The 22703-nt window shown below is 40.7% G+C and overlaps 1 protein-coding gene across 1 annotated transcript in view; it reads right to left on the bottom strand.

Annotated features, from left to right (window-relative positions):
- The window catches only part of SLC9A9 (solute carrier family 9 member A9), a 402473-nt gene that overhangs the window by 259990 nt on the left and 119780 nt on the right, over positions 1-22703 (bottom strand). The window contains exon 6 of the mRNA XM_075937666.2: positions 6485-6590. Within this exon, the coding sequence (XP_075793781.2) occupies positions 6485-6590 (106 nt within the window). The remainder of the gene's footprint in view (positions 1-6484; positions 6591-22703) is intronic.

The raw sequence follows: 22703 nt of genomic DNA, 5'->3' as shown, positions 1-22703 counted from the left end.
ATATTAATTTTTAACAGTTACATCTTTGTTGTCTTCTACAGTAGTTATTTTCCATGAGTGGGTGAAACGGGGCTGGTGGAACACTCAACCTTCCCTCTCTCCTTCCAACCTACCCTGCAAATGGACTCCTCTGGGATAAGAGCCAGGATACATAAATACAAGATCTCCCTTACAATTTAAAATGAGTCATCATTGCTGACATTTGCTTAGGATTTCTTCATCTGTCTGGCAAAACACCTTTTTCAGCTTTTCTTTCACTCTTCCTTCTCTTTATCATTAAATAACATATGAACAAGCACAGCACGGTATTAGTACCACTGATCTGTACTACTTTCCTGCGTATAGAACTTCAAATTTTTAAATATTTCCCAGACAGTCTAGTTATAACCTCATTTTACAGCATCACATTGACGGCAACTTTTGAGTAACACTTTAAAAAAGTATAAATAAAATGGTGTCTGTGCCATAGCATGAAAGTTGCTGGACTTTCTTGATACTAGAACACAATCCTTCTGCACCCAACCCAAAGGAAGTTGTTTGATTGAATGGTCTACTAACTCACTGAGTTTGACTTCATCAGCATTATATCTTTACTTAAAAGCTGCAGAAAGAAGGTCATGAGCGGGCTGAGGTTTACGCAACTGGTACTACAACTCGTTATTCCAGCTAGAAATTAAACATTTTCCAGATTCTTTTCAAACTCATCTAATATAGAAGTGGAGGTTTTTCCGTACACTGATGAAAATTCCACTACTGAAAATATACAAAAAAAAATAGCTTGCCTAATATAAACAGATCCTCCTACAGAGATAAGAGTTACAATCTATCAGAAACAGAGAAAAATGCATGAAAAAGCTGTGAGGAAAAAGCTGTGTTTACGGCAAACATACTCCTACCTGTCTTCAATCTCCACTTGCAGATTGTTGGACTAAACCCTATGACCTGTATTTGTGTACAGGGAAAAGAAAAAATGTTAGAAACTCCTGACTTGTGGATCATACAATATTGCTGGGCTTTTGAGATCTGTGTTGTCGTTCAGTGGTTCCTCTGAGTTTGACTTTTGAACAGGCGGATGTGATTTGGCAGCCTAACTGCTGAAAATGAATGATATTTTACATACCTGGCTTTTGTTTGTTTGTTTTTGTTGTTTTAGTTGCTTCTATGTTTAAGAGTTGCATGGCTATTTTAGGAAAACCTGCACTAGCTCTGCTCAAATAAAATAGAAATCAGAGGGGAAAAAAACAGACTTTACCTTCTATCCATTTCTTATATTTTTGATTAATACATTAAATTCCTATTTTAACTGTGTACTTTTATTTTGTGACAGTTCTTTCAGTTTTTCTAAACTGTGATTTCAATTTCCCTTTCCATTTTGTGTTCTGATACAATATCTATTCTGTTAGTTACACGTTCTGACTGCATTTACTGAATGTGAGGTGTTTGCTACATAGAACTGTCAGATTCTTTTCTCCCATCCTTGATAGTAGAGGGAAATGTTTCTCTTGCTCTGAAAACAATAGCAAGGCTTAAATGTAAGTGAATGTAAGAGGAGTAGTAGTTAGACAAAAAACAGTTTAGTAAGAGTGTTAATGCTAATCTTATATATCTTGCGAGAATTATCTATTGACTGTGAAAATAAGTTGTCACAACAAGGGATCATGATGTACTGTTTACCAAAACTCACTTTACAACTTAAATTCTTGTCCTTAAAGCGCTTCTGAGTAATATCGCTTGGTACTCTCAAACAGCTGCTGTTTCCCATCCCAGAGGTGGCTGCATTATAGATAGTCTCAAGAAGGATGTATACATGTGCTTAGTTTTATCCTTGCTTACCTTTCAATATTAGCATAACTTATGTTGACTCCAATACAAGTTATGTACATGCCAAATTGCATTCCAGAATAGGATTGCTTTCCTGCACTGGAGCCTTGTTCACTCGTTAGTTATTTTCATATTTTAATATAGCTAGAGTATGTAGTAGGGATGTTAGATATCGGGTAATTGAATAGTCATGTAACCACATGAAATCTTAGTGGTTACATGACTATTTAATAGTCCCTGGGGGTGGGGCTGGCAGCAAGTGCACTCCTGGCCCCCCTCCCAGGGAGCCCCCCTGACATCCTGTACTGCTGCCTCTCTATCTGCAGCAGCAGCATGGGGTGGCAGGTGGGAGCTGGTCCACCAGGAAAGCCAGTTTAAAAACCAGCTCCCCATGCAGACTGTTGGCTTGCTGTCCCACGCTGCTGCTGATAGAGAGGCAGCAGCACAGGGTGTCGGGGGGGGGGGGGTCCCTGGGAGGGAGGCCAGGAGAACACTGGACACATACTGGTCTGCAACAGCAGCCCCTGAACATGGAGGGTCTGAGTTCCCCACAAACAGAGGCCAGCTCATGTGCACTAGCTCCCGTTCCCCTCTTGCTTCCTCTGATACAGAGGCAGCAAAGGGGTGGAGGAATGCATGTAGCTGAAAGGATTAAGTTACAGTGGGAAAGGTCTAGGTTGGATATCAGGGAAAACTATTTCACTAGGAGAGTGGTGAAGCACTGGAATGGGTTACCTAGGGAAGTGGTGGAATCTCCATAGAATCATAGAATCATAGGACTGGAAGGGACCTCAAGAGGTCATCGAGTCCAGCCCCCCGCCCTCAAGGCAGGACCAAGCTCTGTCTACACCATCCCTGACAGATGTCTATCTAACCTGTTCTTAAATATCTCCAGAGAGGGAGATTCCACCACCTCCCTTGGCAATTTATTCCAATATTTGACCACCCTGACAGTTAGGAATTTTTTCCTAATGTCCAATCTAAACCTCCCCTGCTGCACTTTAAGCCCATTACTCCTTGTCCTGTCCTCAGAAACCAAGAGGAACAAATTTTCTCCTTCCTCCTTGTGACACCCTTTTAGATATTTGAAAACCGCTATCATGTCCCCCCTTAATCTTCTTTTTTCCAAACTAAACAAGCCCAGTTCATGAAGCCTGGCTTCATAGGTCATGTTCTCTAGACCTTTAATCATTCTTGTCGCTCTTCTCTGTACCCTTTCCAATTTCTCCACATCTTTCTTGAAATGTGGCGCCCAGAACTGGACACAGTACTCCAGCTGAGGCCTAACTAGTGCAGAGTAGAGTGGCAGAATGACTTCATGAGTTTTGCTTACAACACACCTGTTGATACAACCTAGAATCATATTTGCTTTTTTTTGCAGCAGCATCACACTGTTGACTCATATTCAACTTGTGGTCCACTATGACCCCTAGATCTCTTTCCGCCATGCTCCTTCCTAGACAGTCGCTTCCCATCTTGTATGTATGGAACTGATTGTTCCTTCCTAAGTGGAGCACTTTGCATTTCTCTTTATTAAACTTCATCCTGTTTACCTCTGACCATTTCTCTAACTTGCTAAAGTCATTTTGAATTATGTCCCTATCCTCCAAAGAAGTTGCAACCCCACCCAGTTTGGTATCATCTGCAAACTTAATAAGCGTACTCTCTATCCCAATATCTACATCATTGATGAAGATATTGAACAGTACGGGTCCCAAAACAGACCCTTGCGGAACTCCACTTGTTATCCCTTTCCAGCAGGATTTAGCACCATTAACAACAACTCTCTGACTACGGTTATCCAGCCAATTATGCACCCACCTTATCGTGGCCCTATCTAAGTTATATTTGCCTAGTTTATCAATAAGAATATCATGCGAGACTGTATCAAATGCCTTACTAAAGTCTAGGTATATGACATCCACCGCTTCTCCCTTATCCACAAGGCTTGTTATCCTATCAAAGAAAGCTATCAGATTAGTTTGGCATGACTTGTTCTTCACAAACCCATGCTGGCTATTCCCTATTACTTTATTACCTTCCAAGTGCTTGAATATGATTTCCTTAATTACCCGCTCCATTATCTTCCCTGGGACAGACATTAAACTGACCGGTCTGTAGTTTCCTGGGTTGTTCTTATTCCCCTTTTTATAGATGGGCACAATATTTGCCCTTTTCCAGTCTTCTGGAATCTCCCCTGTCTTCCATGATTTTTCAAAGATCATAGCTAAAGGCTCAGATACCTCCTCTATCAGCTCCTTGAGTATCCTGGGATGCATTTCATCAGGACCTGGTGACTTGCTGGCATCTAACTTTCCTAAGTGATTTTTAACTTGTTCTTTGTGTATCCTATCTTGTAAACTTACCCTCTCTCTGCTTGTATTCACTATGTTAGGCACACCTCCAGACTTCTCAGTGAAGACCGAAACAAAGAAGTCATTGAGCATCTCCGCCATTTCCAAGTTTCCTGTTACTGCTTCTCCCTCCTCACTGAGCAGTGGGTCTACCCTGTCCTTGGTCTTCCTCTTGCTTCTAATGTATTTATAAAAGGTCTTCTTGTTTCCCTTTATGCCTGTAGCTAGTTTGATCTCATTTTGTGCCTTTGCCTTTCTAATCTTGCCCCTGCATTCCCGTGTTGCTTGCCTATATTCATCCCTTGTTATTTGTCCTAGTTTTCATTTTTTATAGGACTCCTTTTTTATTTTGAGATCATGCAAGATCTCCTTGTTAAGCCAAGCTGGTCTTTTGCCGTATTTTCTATCTTTCCTATACAGTGGAATTGTTTGCTTTTGGGCCCTTAACAACGTCCCTTTGAAATACTTCCAACTCTCCTCAGTTGTTTTTCCCTTTTGTCTTGCTTCCCATGGGATCTTACCTACAAGTTCTCTGAGCTTATCAAAATCTGCCTTCCTGAAATCCATTACCTCAATTGTGCTGGTCTCCCTTCTACCTTTCCTTAAGATCATGAACGCTGTTATTTCATGATCACTGTCCCCCATTCTGTCTTCCACTTTCAAGTTCTCAACTAGTTCCTCCCTATTTGTTAAAATCAAATCCAGAACAGCTTCTCCTCTGGTAGCTTTTTCAACCTTCTGAAACAGAAAGTTGTCTCCAATGCAGTCCAGAAACTTATTGGATAGCCATCCCTAGAGGTTTTTCCATCCCTAGAGGTTTTTAAGTTCCAGCTTGACAAAGCCCTGGCTGGGTTGGTTTAGTTGGGATTGGTCCTGCCTTGGACTTGATGACCTCCTGAGGTCTCTTCCAGCTCTGTGATTCTATGATTCTATAAACCCAGGCTTATCGGTTCATCATGTAGTCAACTACATGTTGACATCCTTAGTAGGTAATGAGAGTTATATCTAAGATTGCTGGAATATTTCTGAACTACTCCATATTTTCCAGGACTACTAACTGCTAGTTAAATATTTCTGGATAATTTTAGAAAAAAAAGTTAAATGGTTTTTGACTATGAAGAGAGAGAAAATGTTTCCCAATATAAAAAAAATTCCATTCTTTGAACAACTGTAGTATCCAAGGAAGACATTTAGCAGGGAAATAGTCCTTTGGGAGAAAGATCTTTTGGCATGCTGATGAAAATCAGGTCTGAATTGGCAACGTTATGAAAATTGGAAGAGAGCATACAGAGTGTGAAGTCAGAGAGGTAGTCTGGTTTTTTAACAATGGTAAAAAGAATGATGGGCTACGCCATACATAGCAGTTGAAGCCAACTTGGGAAGCTTCTAATCACAGTAGTTAGGGTTTGTGTTTATATGGAATTATAAACTGAGGATAAATGAAACCCATCATTTGAGAAGCGCTTTGTAATATTATCTTATGTATACTGGCTGAAAGCCTGCTGGTTTTAATAGAATGATAAGCAGTACTACACTTCTCTGTTTTGTGACTTTGCCTTAGAAAGCAACTGATTGCAGAACAACAGAGTGTGAGATACCGGTTAAACCTCTTTGGTCCGGGACTCTCTGGTCCAGCAACATCCTTGGTCCAGAAGGACCACGGATGTTTCTGGACTAGACAACCCTAGACCAGAGAGTGCCAGTGGCTGTTGGCTAGGAGTCCAGCAAGGGGTCGTTAGCAAAGCCCAGCCTGGCCAGTCCTACAGCCCTTGAACTGGGAGCACAGCCCACTGGCCACTGCTGGGATCCAGGAGCAGGGCAACACATAGGAAAGGGGACAGCCAGGAAGCCAGCACTCCTGGGAGAGCCCACGCCTCCCCTGGTCCAGCAAACTCCCTTGTCCAGAACCTGTCAGTTCCCAACAGTGCTGGACCAGAGAGGTCCAACAAGTAGCTTCTAGTCCTGAGTTTCTGCCTCCAATCTGGCAATCCTCCCACGTTTCCAGGATCCAGTAACTCAGCTCCATTCAGACACATTATGTAGAATAAAATATATATCAGATTTAATATACACATTTAAAACATTTATTATATTTTGGGCTGAGTATTCACTATCAATAATTGCAGTTTAGATAAATAGCTCCCATTAATATTGGAAATTGGGTGCTTAATGTGACAATTATATTTCCATAAGTTTAATCCTTTAATGCAGTCTTTAAACTCTACATAGATATTTGTATGGCAAGAGCTATTTAACAAGATAATTCAAAGTTATTTCAGTGTTTAAAGACTACAAATGCTTGTACTTACTATGTCAGAACTATAGCCACAGCATCATTTAGGACACTTTCCCCAAAAAGGAGGGTATACAGATCTGTATCCACATGCAGCTCATGGAAAATAGCCAGAACAGTCACTAGAAGGAAACATACAGAGAAAAGCAAGCTTGTTATTTTCATATTTCTAGAATCACTCAAGAGCTAAAGGGTGGAGGAAGCATTTTTATCAGAATGTTTTAATGTCTAACAATGTCACATGGCTGTCTGCACATTATTTGAGTGAAAAACATTAGAAAAGGGATACATTTAAGCACATCAGCTCCCAAAGCCCAGCAATAACTTAAAGAGTTTTGCTGCTTAACATTAACTAGAAATGCCCTCACCTTCCCTGTTACCTTTCAGTCTTACACACACTAAGGCTACGTCTACACTGGCCACAATTTCCGGAAAAGGGATGCAAATCAGGTAAGTCAGGATAGGAAATCCGCGGGGGATTTAAATATCCCCCGCGGATTTAAATAAACATGTCCGCCGCTCTTTATCCGGCTTGGGGAAAAGCCGGAAAAAAAGTGTCTAGACTGGCGCGATCCTCCGGAATAAAGCCCTTTTCCGGAGTATCTCTTATTCCTACCTCAGGTCACACCCGAGTGCATGCACGTTTTCATCCGTAGAACTCAAAGGGCTTTACAAAGGTAGGAATAAGAGATAAGGGCTTTATTCCGGAGGATTGCGCCAGTCTAGACGCTTTTTTTCCGGCTTTTCCCCAAACCGGAAAAAGAGCGGCGGACATGTTTATTTAAATCCGCGGGGGATATTTAAATCCCCCACGGATTTCCCTATTCTGACTTACCTGATTTGCATCCCTTTTCCGGAAATTGTGGCCAGTGTAGACGTAGCCTAAGACTATACCTTTAATTACCCCTAATATCAGGGAAATGATCTTGTGACTATACCACAGAACTAGACGTCAGGAGACTCAGGGACTATCCTGGCTTTCCCATGGACCCCCTGGGCAGTCTGAACCCCAATTTATCTATCTAGGAAGAAGACAATGCTAATACTTACCTATCACCCAAGTAGATTGTGACACTTAATCTAATGGAGAATGTTTGTATTTTTGTGCTCTAATAACTTGGACGCTATAAGACCTACCGCAACCAAACTTTGCATGGGATAACCTTTCCTCCAGGAGAAGGTTTTAAGGTACTTTTGGACCCAATTGGGCTCAATATCAACCTGTAAAAATAAAAAATAATCCGCTGCGCAGCGCTGCAGAGGCAGCCCTGCCCACCTTAGGTCACATGCCCTCCATCTGCGGCCCCAAAGCACCATATGGGACTTGCCCTACCCCCACACGCACAACGGCTCAAGCATCCGCCCTGCCCCCCGCAGCTATGGTTACCAGGTAGTCTAAAAAAACCCAAAAAACGGCCACACTTGATGGGGGGGCAGGGACGAACCGGCCGGGAAGGAGCGGGGCTGGCCAGGAGGAAGGGGGGGCTGGAAAGCAGGGCTGGTCGGGGGCGGGCATCGAGGACAGCAGGTCTGGCTGGGGGAAATCAGGGGAGGGGCGGCCAGCGGGAAGCAGAGCTGGTTGGAGGGGAGGCTGGAGTAGCGGGGCTGCCTGCGGGAGATCAGGGGAGGTGTGGCCAGTGGGAAGCAAAGCTGGTGGGATGATCGGGGGCTGTCCCGGGGGAGACTGGGGGAGGGGGAGCCAGTGGGAGTGGTGCTGGCCAGGGGAGATCAGGAGGAGGAGAACTGGCTGGCAGGAAGTAGGGCTGGCAGGGGCGGGGAAGCGAATCAGCTAGTGGGGAGCGGGACCGAGCAACACTGGGTAACTCCAGCTAGTTCTTTTATATTTATAAAGCACTTTAACAGCATTAATTTTCATATTTTCCCTTAAAAGCTTGTACTTCTATTTTGAGAAGGGCCAAAGGAAACTGATGATGTTGGATAAATCACTTAGCCTCTTTGTGTTCCTGTTTCCCCATCTGTAAACAGGGCATAATAATGCTGACCCAACTTTGTAAAGCCCTTTGAGTTCTACGGATGAAAACGTACATGCACTCGGTATTACTGTTCCCATTCCCTGTTTTCACAAAACAAACAAAGGTTTCCCTTTCCACTAGAAATGTAACATAAAACTTCCAAATGATTTGTATGTTTGAAAAATGACACAGTATCTCACTGCCTTTGCTTCACTGGTGCTCATTCCACATAATTGTGCAATTGACTAAATCTTCATGACATAGGAATCCTGAAGTTTTAGAAGTGCCTCCAGGGGTTCAGGATTCCAGCTGACATTTCAGAAAAAGAGAATGTTTACACTGAAGATTCCCAAACCAATGTTTGCTTTGTGTGGGTGTTTTTTCTTTTCTTTTCAGAGCTTTGAACCTTATGTACAGACTATTGGCAGAACTGAAACAAATGCTGAAAGGATTTTTCCAACAGGTGCTCAGCAGCAGGAGTGTTTGAAATCTAGGCATTAGTTTAGAATCCCAATTTGGATGTTCAGGTTTCCTATGGGGTTTTATATATCATGGTCCAGATTAACACAGAAGCTTTGAAGTATCATTCTTGAGGCCCTATTCCACTGAAAATGATTCAGTCTCCCATATCTGTGAAAACAAGTATTTGTCACTTTCAATATTAAGTTATTGGCAAGATCCTAAATGCAAAAACTGTGAAATAAGAGAAAGGAAAATAAACATTAACCAATGTCCCACACAAAGATGTATATCTTTGGCAGGCCAAACCAAACAACGATCCACACTGATGAAGTTATTTGCAGAAAAACAAATAAAATGTTTGCCTTTCAAGTATCTTTTCTTCCCCAAACTTCTAGAAGTTATCAGAGCCAAGGAGTCTGACGCCAAGTCTAGTTATATGACACAAAGGCCATATCTACTTGGAGAATTTAAAGCGGTACACCTATCCCAATCTAGACACTCTATGCTGACAGGAGGAGTTTTCTTGTTGACATAGTTTAACCACCCCCAACGAGCGGTTGTAGCTATAACTTACGTCACTTAGGAGTGTGTTTTTCACATCCCTGAGCAACATAACTTTTACTGACAAAAGTGCTAAGATGCATGAAAATAATGAGGAAAATCAACAAAATAATGAATGACTTGCTCCTTCTTCTAGGAGAGACTTCTTAGCTCATTCAGCTCTCTCAATGTTTCTCCCACAACTGAAGAGAAGGCAGAATTTAAGTAGACCCTTTTTGCAGCATGCCCTGCCCATGGACAAAGGCTATAGAATGAATTTCACAGACCAGCATTTCCCAGTAATCCCTGAACAGTGATGGGAGAGGAAAATTCCAACAACATTCAAGAGTTGTCTACCCTAAAAAAAATGTGTTAACCTAGCTACACTACTTAGGGATGTGAATAACCCACGTAGTTACCCCAATATATATAACACTAGAAAATTAAATCAACCCAGCTCTGTTTCTTATGTGAATAATCCACATCCTTGAGCAATTTAGATAAGCCAAAATTCCCATGTAGACAGTACAAGGCTACTGCCTCTTAGGGAGGTGGATTGCTTGCACCAATAGGAGAACCTCTGCCCTAGGCATAGGTGGTGTCTACACTGAAGCAGAGCAGTTGCGGTGCTGGAGTTGTGCTGCTGTAGCATTTTAGGTGGTGACAAGCCCCTAGTGACCTGGAGTTCTTTCCTAAATTGCACAGTGCCACTCTGACTCCACTGCTTCTCCCCACGAGTTTCTAGAACTTCAGATCCAACACTGCGCAGGCTTGTTTAGTACCAAAAACAGAGGAGAGGCCCCTATAACAACTGGCTGTGAGATTGCAAAAAGAGAGCTGACATGAGGAAGAAGCCCAGCAAGGTAAATGAGCACTGAATGTCTGTTCATTTCCTTCAGGGTAGAAGTGGATTTCTAGAACTATTCCCTTATTCTGGGCTTGAAAACCACAGCTATGTAGTAGCTGATGCTGATGACTGCATGGCAAGGTGGGGATTTCAAGCTTGCACATCTGTGTTTCTAATTGCTCCTGAGTTCCACATAGGAAGGTTGTTAGAACATAAGAACAGCCGTACTGGGTCAAACCAAAGATCCATCTAGCCCAGTAGCCTGTCTGCCAATAGTGGCCAGCACCAGATGCCCCAGAAAGGGTGGACTGAAGACAATGATCAAGCGATTTGTCTCCTGCCATCCTTCTCCAGCCTCTGACAAACAGTGGCCAGGGACACCATTTCTATCCCCTGGCTAATAGCCTTTTATGGACCTAATCTCCATGAAATTATCTAGCTTCTCTTTAAACTCTGTTATAGTCCTAGCTTTCACAGCCTCCTCTGGCAAGGAGTTCCACAGGTTGACTACACGCTGTGTGAGGAAGAACTTTCTTTTATTAGTTTTAAACCTGCAACCCATTAATATTATTTGGTGTCCTCTAGTTCTTCTATTATGGGAACTAATAATAACTTTTCTTTATCCGCCCTCTCTACACCACTATCATATCCCCCCCCCTCAGTCTCTTCTTTTCTAAACTGAAAAGTCCCAGTTGCTTTCACCTCTCTTCATATGGGACCCGTTCCAAACCCTTAATCGTTTTAGTTGCCCTTTTCTGAACCCTTTCCAAGGCCAAAATATCTTTTTTGAGGTGAGGAGACCACATCTGTACACAGTATTCAAGATGTGGGCGTACCATAGTTTTATACAGGGGCAGTAAGATATTCTGGGTCTTACTTTCTATCCCTTTCTTAATAATTCCTAGCATCCTATTTGCCTTCTTGATCGCCGCTGCACACTGTGTGGAAGTTTTCAGAGAACTATCCATGATAACTCCAAGATCTCTTTCCTGATTTGTCGTAGCCAAATTAGCCCCCATCATACTGTACGTATAGTTGGGGTTATTTTTCTCCATGTGCATTACTTTACACTTATCCACATTAAATTTCATTTGCCATTTTGTTGCCCAATTGCTCAGTTTGGTGAGATCTTGTTGGAGTCCCTCACAGTCTGCTTCTGTCTTGACTATCCTAAACAGTTTGGTATCATCCACAAACTTTACCACCTCACTGCTCATCCCTTTCTCCAGATCATTTATGAATAAGTTGAAAAGGATTAGTCCCCAGACTGACCCTTGGGGGACACCACTAGTTACCCCTCTCCATTCTGAAAATTTACTATTTATTCCTACCCTTTGTTTCCTGTCTTTTAACCAGTTCTCAATCCAAGAAAAGACCTTCCCTCTTATCCCATGGCCATATAATTTACACAAGAGCATTTGGTGAGGGACCTTGTCAAAGGCTTTTTGAAAATCTAAGTATACTATATATACTGGATCCCCCTTGTCTGTATGTTTGTTAACCCCTTCAAAGAACTCTAATAGATTAGTAAGACAGGATTTCCCTTTACAGAAACCATGTTGACTTTTGTCCAACAAATTATGTTCTTCTACATGCCTCACAATTTTATTCTTTACTATTGTTTCGACTAATTTGCCCGGTACTGAAGTTAGACTTACCGGTCTGTAATTGCCAGGATCGCCTCTAGAGCCCTTTTTAAATATTGGTGTCACGTTGGCTACCTTCTAGTCATTAGGTACGGAAGCCGATTTAAAGGATAGGTTACAAACCACAGATAATAGTTCAGCAATTTCCCATTTGAGTTCTTTTGGAACCCTTGGATGAATGCCATCCGGTCCCGGAGATTTGTTAATATTAAGTTTTTCTATTTGTTCCAAAACCTCCTCTAATGACACTTCAATCCGGAACAGTTCCTCAGATTCATCACCCAGAAAGGATGGTGCAGATTTGGGAATCTGCCTAACGTCCTCAGCCGTGAAGACTGAAGCAAAGAAATTATTTAGTTTCTCTGCAATGGCTTTATCGTCCTTGATTGCTCCTTTTATATCTCGATCATCTAGGGGACCCACAGGTTTTTTAGCAGGCTTCCTGCTTCTAATGTACTTAAAAAACATGTTGTTTTTTCTTTTTGAGTTTTTGGCTAGCTGTTCCTCAAAATCTTTTTTTGCTTTTCTTATTACATTTTTACACTTGATTTGACAGTGTTTATGTTCCTATCTATTTATCTCACTAGGATTGGACTTCCACTTCTTAAAAGATACCCTTTTGTCCCTCACTGCTTCTTTTACATGGTAGTTAAGCCACGGTGACTCTTTTTAGGTATCTTGCTATGTTTTTTAATTTGGGGTATACATTTAAGTTGGGCCTCTATTATGGTGTCTTTAAAAAGTTTACATGCAGCTTGCAGGGATTTGGCTCTAGTCATTGTGCCTTTTAATTTCCGTTTAACTAACCTCCTCATTTTTGTGTAATTCCCCTTTTGAAATTAAATGCCAGAGTGCTGGACTGCTGAGGTGTTTTTCCCACCACAGGAATGTTAAATGTTATTATATTATGGTCACTATTCCCAAGCGGTCCTGTAACAGTTATCTCCTGGACCTGATCCTGCACTCCACTCAGGACTAAATCGAGAATTGCCTCTCCCCTTGTGGGTTCCTGTACCAGCTGCTCCAAGAAGCAGTCATTTAAACCATTGAGAAATTTTATCTCTGCTTCTCTTCCTGAGGTGACATGTATCCAGTCAATATGGGGTTAATTAAAGTCCCCCATTATTATAGAGTTCTTTATTTTGGTAGCCTCTCTAATCTCCCTCAGCATTTCAATGTCAGTATCGCTGTCCTGGTCAGGTGGTTGGTAATATATCCCTACCGCTAATTTCTTATTATTGGAGTATGGAATTACTATCCATAGCGATTCTATTGAACATGTTGGTTCATTTAATATTTTTATTTCATTTGATTCTATATTATCTTTCACATACAGTGCCACTCCACCACCCACCCGGCCTGCTCTATCCTATCGATATATTTTATATCCCGCTATGATTGTGTCCCACAGATTTTCCTCATTCCACCAGGTTTCAGTGATGCCTATTATGTCAATGTCCTCCTTAAATACGAGGTTCTCTAGTTCACCCATCTTATTAGTCAGACTCCTATCATATGTGTAGAAGCACTTTAAAAATTTGCCACTGCTTATTTATCTGCACTTCCCTGATGCATTGGATTCCTTTATATGCAGTTGTTTGTCCTCTCCCCTCCTCTCTTTCTGACTACAGCTTAGAGAATCTCTATCAGTGGATTCTCCTCTAAGAGAAGTCTCCATCCAATTTACGTGCATCTCCGCACCAATCGGCTTTCCCCCATCTCTTAGTTTAAAAACTGCTCTACGGCCTTCTAAAGCAATGTCCCCATATACCACTTTGACTTCCTTTAATAAAGCAATTTATTATAAATGAGACGAGATAACAAGGAAAGGAAAGGAAAGGAAAGGAAAGGAAAGGAAAGGAAAGGAAAGGAAAGGAAAGGAATCTCACTGAGAGATAACAAAACTGCTGCTGCATTGGAAGGTATATGATGGAGGATCCTGTTTTTCTCTGTTTCTGTCCCATTTTCATTCAGCAGACAAGCAACCATGTATAGTCTGGTATTGAACATTCAGGACTGGGCTCAATTGTGCCATTTTCAAGTCCTCTCTCTTTTCCCTCTCTCCCTCTGCTCCTTCCCCCAAACTTGGCTGTATGATAGGGAAGTCTGGAATTTCCCTAGAGGAGAGACTCACAGGCCGAGTTTGCAATGAAATTATTACAGTCTTTCACCATTGCAGACTGCCTGCCAACATAATATCTAATATACCATCTTCTTCTCCTCTTAGCAAAAATGCCAATAGCTGTTGTTTCCATCCAGGGAAGTTGCACCACCACTAATAGTGTGGTGGGATATTTTAACAAAGGGCTCAAAGCAGACAAAACTACAATGTAAAACAACAGTGAACTGGGGGAACCTCTACAGAGCAGGAGTAAAGTCAAATTAAGCTACGCAACTTCAGCCACATCAATTGCATAGCTTAAGTTGAAATAGCTTAACTCTATTTTAGGTGCTATCTAGACAGCAAGAAGTCAAAGGAAGAACACTCTTCCCTCAACTTCCCTTACTCCTTGTGAAATCAGCTCAACATTATTTCAAAATAAAGACTTGTAGTTTAGATGCGCACTATGTTATTTTGGAATAATGTCAGTTATTCCAAAATAATGCTGCTTTATAGACGTACCCTAAGAGATTTGGTGCTTGTTAAAATATTCTGTTATGCTATAATATCATAATGTTCTGGTGTGTTGGGATGTATAGTGTGTTGGGATGTATAAACTGGAGGGATCTCAAGTTAGAACTTCTGACCAGTGCTGGTGTCCACTGTTCAGCAAGGATGTTGATAAATTGGAGTAGGTTCAGAGAACTGCCACAAGAATGATTAAAGCATTAGAAAACACACCATACACATACAATCATAGACATCAGAACCATGGGCTGTTGGTGAAGGTAGGGATGGGGAGGCAAGCCTCTTCCCCATCTCCAGTCCCACCGCTTATGCTGAGGCCCTGCCCCTTTCCATTCCCATGGAGAGATGAGGGGAATAGGTGGGAACACGCGCTTGCCCCAGCCTCAGGGAGGTGCAGGTGGAGGGTGCACATTATGGCCCCCACCTCCCCAGCCCTGGATGAGGGTGTGTTGCATTGTGCAGTTCAGCCTGGCCTCACCTCTCCAGGCCTGGAGCACCAGGGGAGGGAGGAGAGTATACCACACTGAGTGGCTTGGCCCAGCCTCTCCATCCCCAGAGCACTAAGGGATGGAGGAGGGGAGGCCACACTGTACGGCTCAGCCCAGCCCAGCCCAGACTCTCCAGCTCAAGGAGGGCAGAGGACACATGACGTGGCCCCAGCTTTTCCAGCTCTGGAGCACCAGGAGGGTGGGCACTGGGAGCAGGAACACTCTGCCCCCAGAACAGGCATTCTGGGGGAAGAGTATGGGTGGGGCTATGCCTGGCATTTGGGATGGCAAAGCTTTTCCACACCTAACATACTGGACGCCCATGAGAAGCATAATCTATTTAACAAAGAGACAGTTACAGAGTTACTTAGTCACAAATTATCAGTATTTACATGGTAAACAAATACGAAATACTGTAATGAGCTCTGCAATCTAGCAGAAAAAGGTATAACATGATCCAATGGCAGGAAGTAGAAGCCAGATAAATTCTTCTTGGAAAGCAGACATACATTTTTAAGAGTGAGGGCAGAACAACCAATCAAGGATTCTGATGGATTCTTTATCAAGACTGTATGTATTTCTAAAAGATGGGTTCTAAGAAATATTATAGAAACATTTTATGGCCTGTGTTATTCTAGAGACAAACTAGATTAGGGTCTTTTCAAACTCTGGGTCACAGCTTGTAAGGACAAGCTGCTAGCTGGCCGCGGGATGCTTTGTTTACCTGTGCCTCAGCAGGTACAGGCAATCACAGCTCCCATTGGCTGAAAATCACTGTTCCTAGCCACTGTGAGCTAAGGGAAGAGATGTGGACTGGGACACCACTTCCCACAACTCCCATTGGCCAGGAACGGTGATCCACGGCCAATGGGAGCTGTGATTGCCTGCGGAGTCACAGGTAAACAAAGCATCTCATGGCCAGCTAGTGTCTTGCCAAGCCAACATCCAGAGTTTGGTTTGAAAACCCCTTGACTAGATGACACAGTGGTCTTTTTGAGCCTTGGAATTTATGAAATGACGGTGCACATCTGTCCCATTAGAAGGGCCCTTGAGAACAACTAATGTCGGTCCTTCAGGATTCTGCCACCAACTTTAAAAGACAACTAAACCCAGATAAAACCAATTTAAGGAATCAAGAATCAAGACTTGTAGAGAGAAATCTCCCTGAGCAGCTCTTCAAACAAAATGAATAAAAAGATAGAGCTGAATCAAAGGGTAGAGACAAATCAAAACAAACGTTATAGGATTAAATCATCACAGCAACAAGCTTCCATCTCTCAAAATATGAGAAGAAAAGATAAGACTCACAACTATAGAGGACCACCGGTTATTGTCTAGCCTAGATAGATAGCGAGAAAGAGAGATAGAGATAATTTCCTTGAAAACTACAGATAAATAATTTTCTGTGTTTGATGAAGTAGAAAACTGACACAAGTGCAATGACGTACCAATAATACTAATATTCTGATTCCCAACATATTGATGATCTTCATTAAAACAAATATAGTGAGAGGAAGCCTAAGCTGATAAAGTGTCTGGGAATATCTTAGTATTTGAGCTAAGACAAATCTGGTTCTCTCCTTCCTGTATTTCATGGTATGAGATGACAAGTGCTAATAAATCTAGCATGATCAATCTAGCATGATTTTGGCCCTATCCAAGTTGACACACATTTTATTAAGTTGGTTTTTAAAGGTTATTTTGGCATACATGGGAGCAGTCCCGCCTGCTATTCATTTCCTGTAATTAATTTCCTGTAAAAAAAAGTTATCGAAATGTCAAGAAACCACAGCAATATTCAGACCAACAATATCTAATATTTTCTTGTCATTGTGGTCGCTGAAAAGAACTCGGAGACCCAAAAAATAGAGTAAAAAAATAAATTATATCAATATATGCAACAGAGAAAAAGAAGATCAGATCAAAATAACAGAAAGTAAACTAAATATAAAATGAAATATTAAATACCTATAGTAGAAACAATGATCAAAGGGGCTGCCATTGTCTCTTTTTAATCTTCTGCTTTTAACAAAGTTAACAATCATCTGTCATATCTGATAAGCCTTGATCCTAACAGGCAGTTCAATAACAAATTGGAAGAAAATAAGATGTGAGACAGCCCAATTAAACCACCCATACAGAGAAGGCTTTTCTCTAAAAATAACAGTTCCCATTTTAATTGTAGAGTCTTGACACTGCTCGTCACCCATTCTACTCACAGCTTAGCTCAATGAGAAAAAGGAAGAAAGCGCCAACAAAACAATTTAATCACAAAGATGTCGTAAATGTAGATTTTTACATACAGTTTATGAAATATCATAGCACTGTTTGTTATGAATTATCTTTTCAAATATACAATGTGGTGATTTCATGAGGAGCCAGGAAGTGCTCTAGCTGGTGGTTAATATCTGTTTTTATTAAAAAATCCACAGACACCACAGTGCAACTCACATCTGCTGTGCAGCTGTAACCATAGTAACTCCAAATAGAAAAGGGCCTTGTGATTATCAACATGACCAAAGGTAAGGGAGTTCATGTAGCTTTGAAATAGTTATGCTTCAGCAAACCTCTGTGGAGGTAAATGTTCATCCCATGCTTTAAATGTCAAAAGTTTATTTTAAAGTGCCACAGATAAGCAAAATGTCTTTCAACTGGAATGTCATTATATAATAGGCTACGTCTACACTGCCTTTTTTTGCGGCAGAAGATATGCAAAGCATGCTCTCATTTGCATATCTTCTGCTGGTCCTTTTTGCATAAGAGGTTTTGCCGCCAAAAAGCCCTGTGTAGACGGAGCCATTTTTCAGAAAAAACCCTTTTGTGCAAGATCCTATGAACCTCACTTTTTGAGGAACAAGGGATCTTACACAAAAGGTTTTTTTCTGACAAATGGCCCCCTCTATACCGGGCTTTTTAATAGCAAAACCTCTTCCCGAAAAAGGATCGGCAGAAGATATGCAAATGAGAGCACGATTTCCATATCTTCTGCCGCAAAAAAAGGCAGTGTAGATGTAGCCTATATAGTGTGCTAATAAAAGCACCCAAGACAAAACTTTCCAGCAGTTCTCCTATTTTATTACAGCTAATGCAAAGGTGAAATCATTTTGTTAATGCGAACATCCATGGCATTCATATTATCCAGTTGTGAGTACACTGAATCAGAGGACTGCTCTGACTGATTTCTCCTGTTGATATTAATGATGCAGAATATTTGCTCAGTTTTGAAGTCAATGAGAAAGGTATCCATGAAAGGAAGGAAAGGACTGCGACTCAGGGTGTGTCTAGACTACAGAGTTTTGTCGATAAAAGTGGACTTTTGTTGACAAAACTATACCTGTGTCTACACTACCACTGAGTTCTGTCGACATAACGTCGACAGAACTCAGTAGTTTTGTCGACGCTGGTAAACCTCATTTTACGAGGCATAACGCCTTCTGTCGACAGAGTTCTGTCGACAGAAGGTGTTATTGCATGTAGGGTTGTGTCTAGACTACAGGGTTTTGTCGACAAAGCAGCTTGCTTTGTCGACAGAACTGAATGTAGTCTAGATGCTCTTTGTCGACAGAAGCTTTGTCGACAGTATCTGTCAACAAAACTTCTGTCGACAAAACCCTGTAGTCTAGACATACCCTCAGATTTTCTTGTTCTATCATTTGTATATTTTAATTATTGAAACTTTCATTTGGAATTAGGAAATCAGATCCAAAGCAGTCAGAACTAGCCCAAAATAGAATGGAACCAAGGTTTGATAATGTTGGGTTAATGTTTCACTTACTTTCCAACACATCCTTTCACTTTTTGGTTTTGGCCAGGCCTAGAAGCAAAGGTGCAGACTTGTCAAAACAAAACTGCTCTCTTGTTTACTGCTCAAATCTCATAAGAAAGGAAATCAAAAGGTCTGGAGATACTGGAAACCTGCTCTTTCAAGAATGCTGGCCTTTTTTTAACAAAGGAGATGGATATCAGCTTCAGATAACCACAATTATCTGACCTGAGCAAATTTCTGAACCTTTGAAACGCATCCTTCACAAAGCTATTCAGCAGCAACTTGTATAATAAATTGGCCAAGGAGAATTCAGACACAAGAAATAATGTTCTTTGCCAGAATCCAATAAAATGCCTAAGGTCTGTTTTACAGTACAACATTTAGATTGTTTAGTTGAGAGAAACTAAACAAAAAGAAATGAATTTGGTCAAGAGAGAAATAAATCCAAATCTTTATTCCGATTCAATCCAGTTTGGTAAGACTTTTGGGCTTTCACCAAGGCAAAGACTCCTTCAACAGTTAATTTATCGCTAATAGCAGGACTATTTCAGTACAGGCCAGAAGGTCCTCTCCTCACTAGCGAAGAGCCTTTCTTCAATGGGGTAAACTGCAGAGTCTCTCAAAGATTTGCCATTAGATGATGAAAAAATGGCTCTTACCAAGAATACTACTATTGAAAGAAGAACTAGCAAAAAGAGGATTGTTTCCAACACAAGAACAGAGGTTAACACACACTGAGGTTGTAGCCCAGCATGAACTTCAGATAATCAAACATTGTGGATGTTTATCTGAATGCAACTTTGAGTTTCACCCATCCTCACAACGAAGAGGGGAACCAGGCCTGGATATCTAGTTTTTACTCTGGTAGATGGGGTACTCTAACCCAATGATGCACTTGTATGCACAGCAGATCTTAAATTGTGGGGCATATGGGAGATTGATACTTTTGTTCTTTCAACTGATAGAAACAATATTATCAGACTTACTGATCTGAATCAACTACTTCCAACTGTGTCATTATATAAACTGGGTTCAGATCTGTCACCACAGTGTATGGGAAGATCATCATAGCATATAGGGATCACATATGGTATAGAGATGGCATCACCTACATTAACTGTATGTAAATATTTATCTCCTTCTGATGGTTGGACATTTAACAGGTTTATAAGTCTGCCCCTATCTCTGTCAAGCAGCTATGTTTTTAGATCCAGAGGTCCCAAATTCAGTTCTTTTGGATGACCCATCCTGGGATACTGTTACAAATAACAGACTGCATGGAGGTCTGAAGTGCTGCGGATCTGTGATCCTCAAGAGAAGTTTCCACGCAGCAGCTTAAGTCACTATCTGCCTGCTGCTGGTAGAGAGAAGGACAGCTGGGGAGTTGTATTTTGAAATGACAAAAAAACAAGGACACATTTTCCTTGACAATATTTGCAAAAATTAATTCTGTTCTGAAACCAGCTCTAGTGGAGAGTCGATACATTCTAATTACCCTCTGTTGCTGCATCAGCCCCATGGGACCGTTGGCAGAATCATAGCTGAGAATCAGGGCCTGACTGTTTTCTCACTCTATTAGATTGAACAATGTCACTCGTATGAGTGTGGTATAGAGTGACTGCTTCAGACACAACTGTGCTCAGTAAGCTGAATGCCTTCTTTCTTCCATACAGAATTGTAAAATGAGATATCAAAAAATAACCAGGTGAGTTGTTTTAGGAAGTGTTATACATTAATGTAAACCTGAAATTAACAAAAGGAATTCCCTTTTTCTTCTTTTCCTATAAATAACAATAAAATCCTCAGAAAGGGAGAATGCAATGTATTTAGATTAATAAATTAACAAAAGTAACATTTTTAAATAATGCAAGCTCATCCAAGAAAAGAAGGCAAGGACTAAATTCCTCTTGTTAATATTTTAACATTACTGAAAGTATCTTATCAAGTTAGCCAGAAAACTTGAGCTTCTTAAAGTTGCACCTGTAATAATTATCCAGTTGATCACAAGAGTTCTCCGCTGATTATGTTCTTCTGTAATGAGGATAGATGGTATCTCCAATTACATCTGATTTGCTTTACTTTTAATAAATAATGCCAATTGATCATCATCATAAAAATATACACAGAGCTCTCGTATTTTAAACTATCTGTACATTTATATAAGCACAGAAGGACAGTTTCTGCATAGAGAAGCCTGTGCTTTTCAAAATAAAACTTCTATCTGAAGATTTGCCTGGAACTTCAGTGTCTTTTTCTGATAATTTTAAAGAATTATTAGGGAAAGACATATTTTGTATAAAGAACATTTCAATATGGAAAGACAGAAATTGTTTTCTAAAGGTTCTTGTAAATTAAAAGGTTGTACTGGAGAGATGGTGTGGTTATATAACAGAAATCAGAGTGGATGTCCCATGTATCCCAAAACTTATTACAGATGTTTTTGGGGATAATTTAATTTTAAAAAACATTTAGGCAATGAAGAATCCTAAAATGTATGTCAAGAAATTCTCAGTATTATAGTTTTTCCTTCATAGATAAACACATTTTCATAAATCTCTCTAGCACCTTGCAGTGTTTCTAGAGTTAACCTGTATTACATATATTTTCAAAACCAAACACTTTCTCCTGGTGTGTCCTAACACAATTAGAGTGGGAGTCCAAATTCAATATGAAAGAATTTTCCATTTTGGAGAACCTCCTCTTTATTGATTTCATACAAAATCATCAATTCACAGACACTTACCTTCCTTCCTCCCCCCCCCCCCCGCATCCTCCTCCTGTTCTGCAATGTGATTTGTCCTTTTCATATGTGTTCATTTTTTTAATTGTATCCTTTGGTATATATGGTTGTGACTATTTTCTTCCACTATTTGATCTGAGGAAGTGGGTCTGGCCCACGAAAGCTCATCATCTAATAAACCATCTTGTTAGTCTTTAAAGTGCTACATTGTCCTGCATTTTCCTTCAGCTACCCCAGACTAACACGGCTACATTTCTATCACTATTATACAAAATGATGTGAGAGACAGTAGCAAGCAAAAAACAAGTCCTGGGGCTGCTATCTCTCTGCTTTCCCATTCTCAGCACTTATGTCACAATATTCTGTATCTCTCACTTGCACGTCTATGTTTATCTTTTCACATAAAATATAAAATTGTTCCATCTTGTCATAAGATGTTCAGATGAAGCAACTGCTTCTTTGTCAATTGATCAGTTTTTACCACCTCGTTAGACTTAATCTCCTTTCTTAACCAAGAGCAATTACAGTCTGTCTTTTAAAAAATTACACCTTGTAATCAAATGTACTGATGAAAAAATCAGGCGGCAAATACAATTTTTTCCAGATAGCAATTTATTATTCCATCTTATATCTATAACGCTTAAAACACTTGGCCAGATAATTTATTTTGTCAAGAGATCACCAATTATCATGTGTCAGATTGCCACTCTCATTCCTATTCCAGCAGCATACATCAAGGTTCAAGATTTGAATAATGAGGAGTACAATAAATTCTCCTATTACTACAGTTTTAAATGGTTAACATTCTATTTTATGTCCACTAGCAGATCCTACACCATAGTGAAGTGCTTTTGACCACTGTCTATCATTAAAACAATTAAGCATTTAATTCAAATTTCCATCTCTTTGAGAGACTGAAAATGCCTGGATAGAATTAAAGTGACCAAATAATACTGTCTGAAATGTTGAAACAGGATGAGAGAACAAGGCAAGATCAAATATGGGAACTGCTGTTGGAGATGGTTAGGTACTCTATGTAAGTAGGAATTAAATTACATGCAATCTTGGTTGCCGATTGCTTCCTACATTAAAACAAACATTCAAAATACAAAGATAACTGGTGAGTTCCTCCTGACAAAAATCC

This window comes from Pelodiscus sinensis, chromosome 10, assembly GCF_052426305.1.
Source record: "Pelodiscus sinensis isolate ZL-2025 chromosome 10, ASM5242630v1, whole genome shotgun sequence".
Taxonomy (NCBI): Eukaryota; Metazoa; Chordata; order Testudines; family Trionychidae; genus Pelodiscus; species Pelodiscus sinensis.
This window is presented reverse-complemented; position numbering and strand designations above follow the sequence as displayed.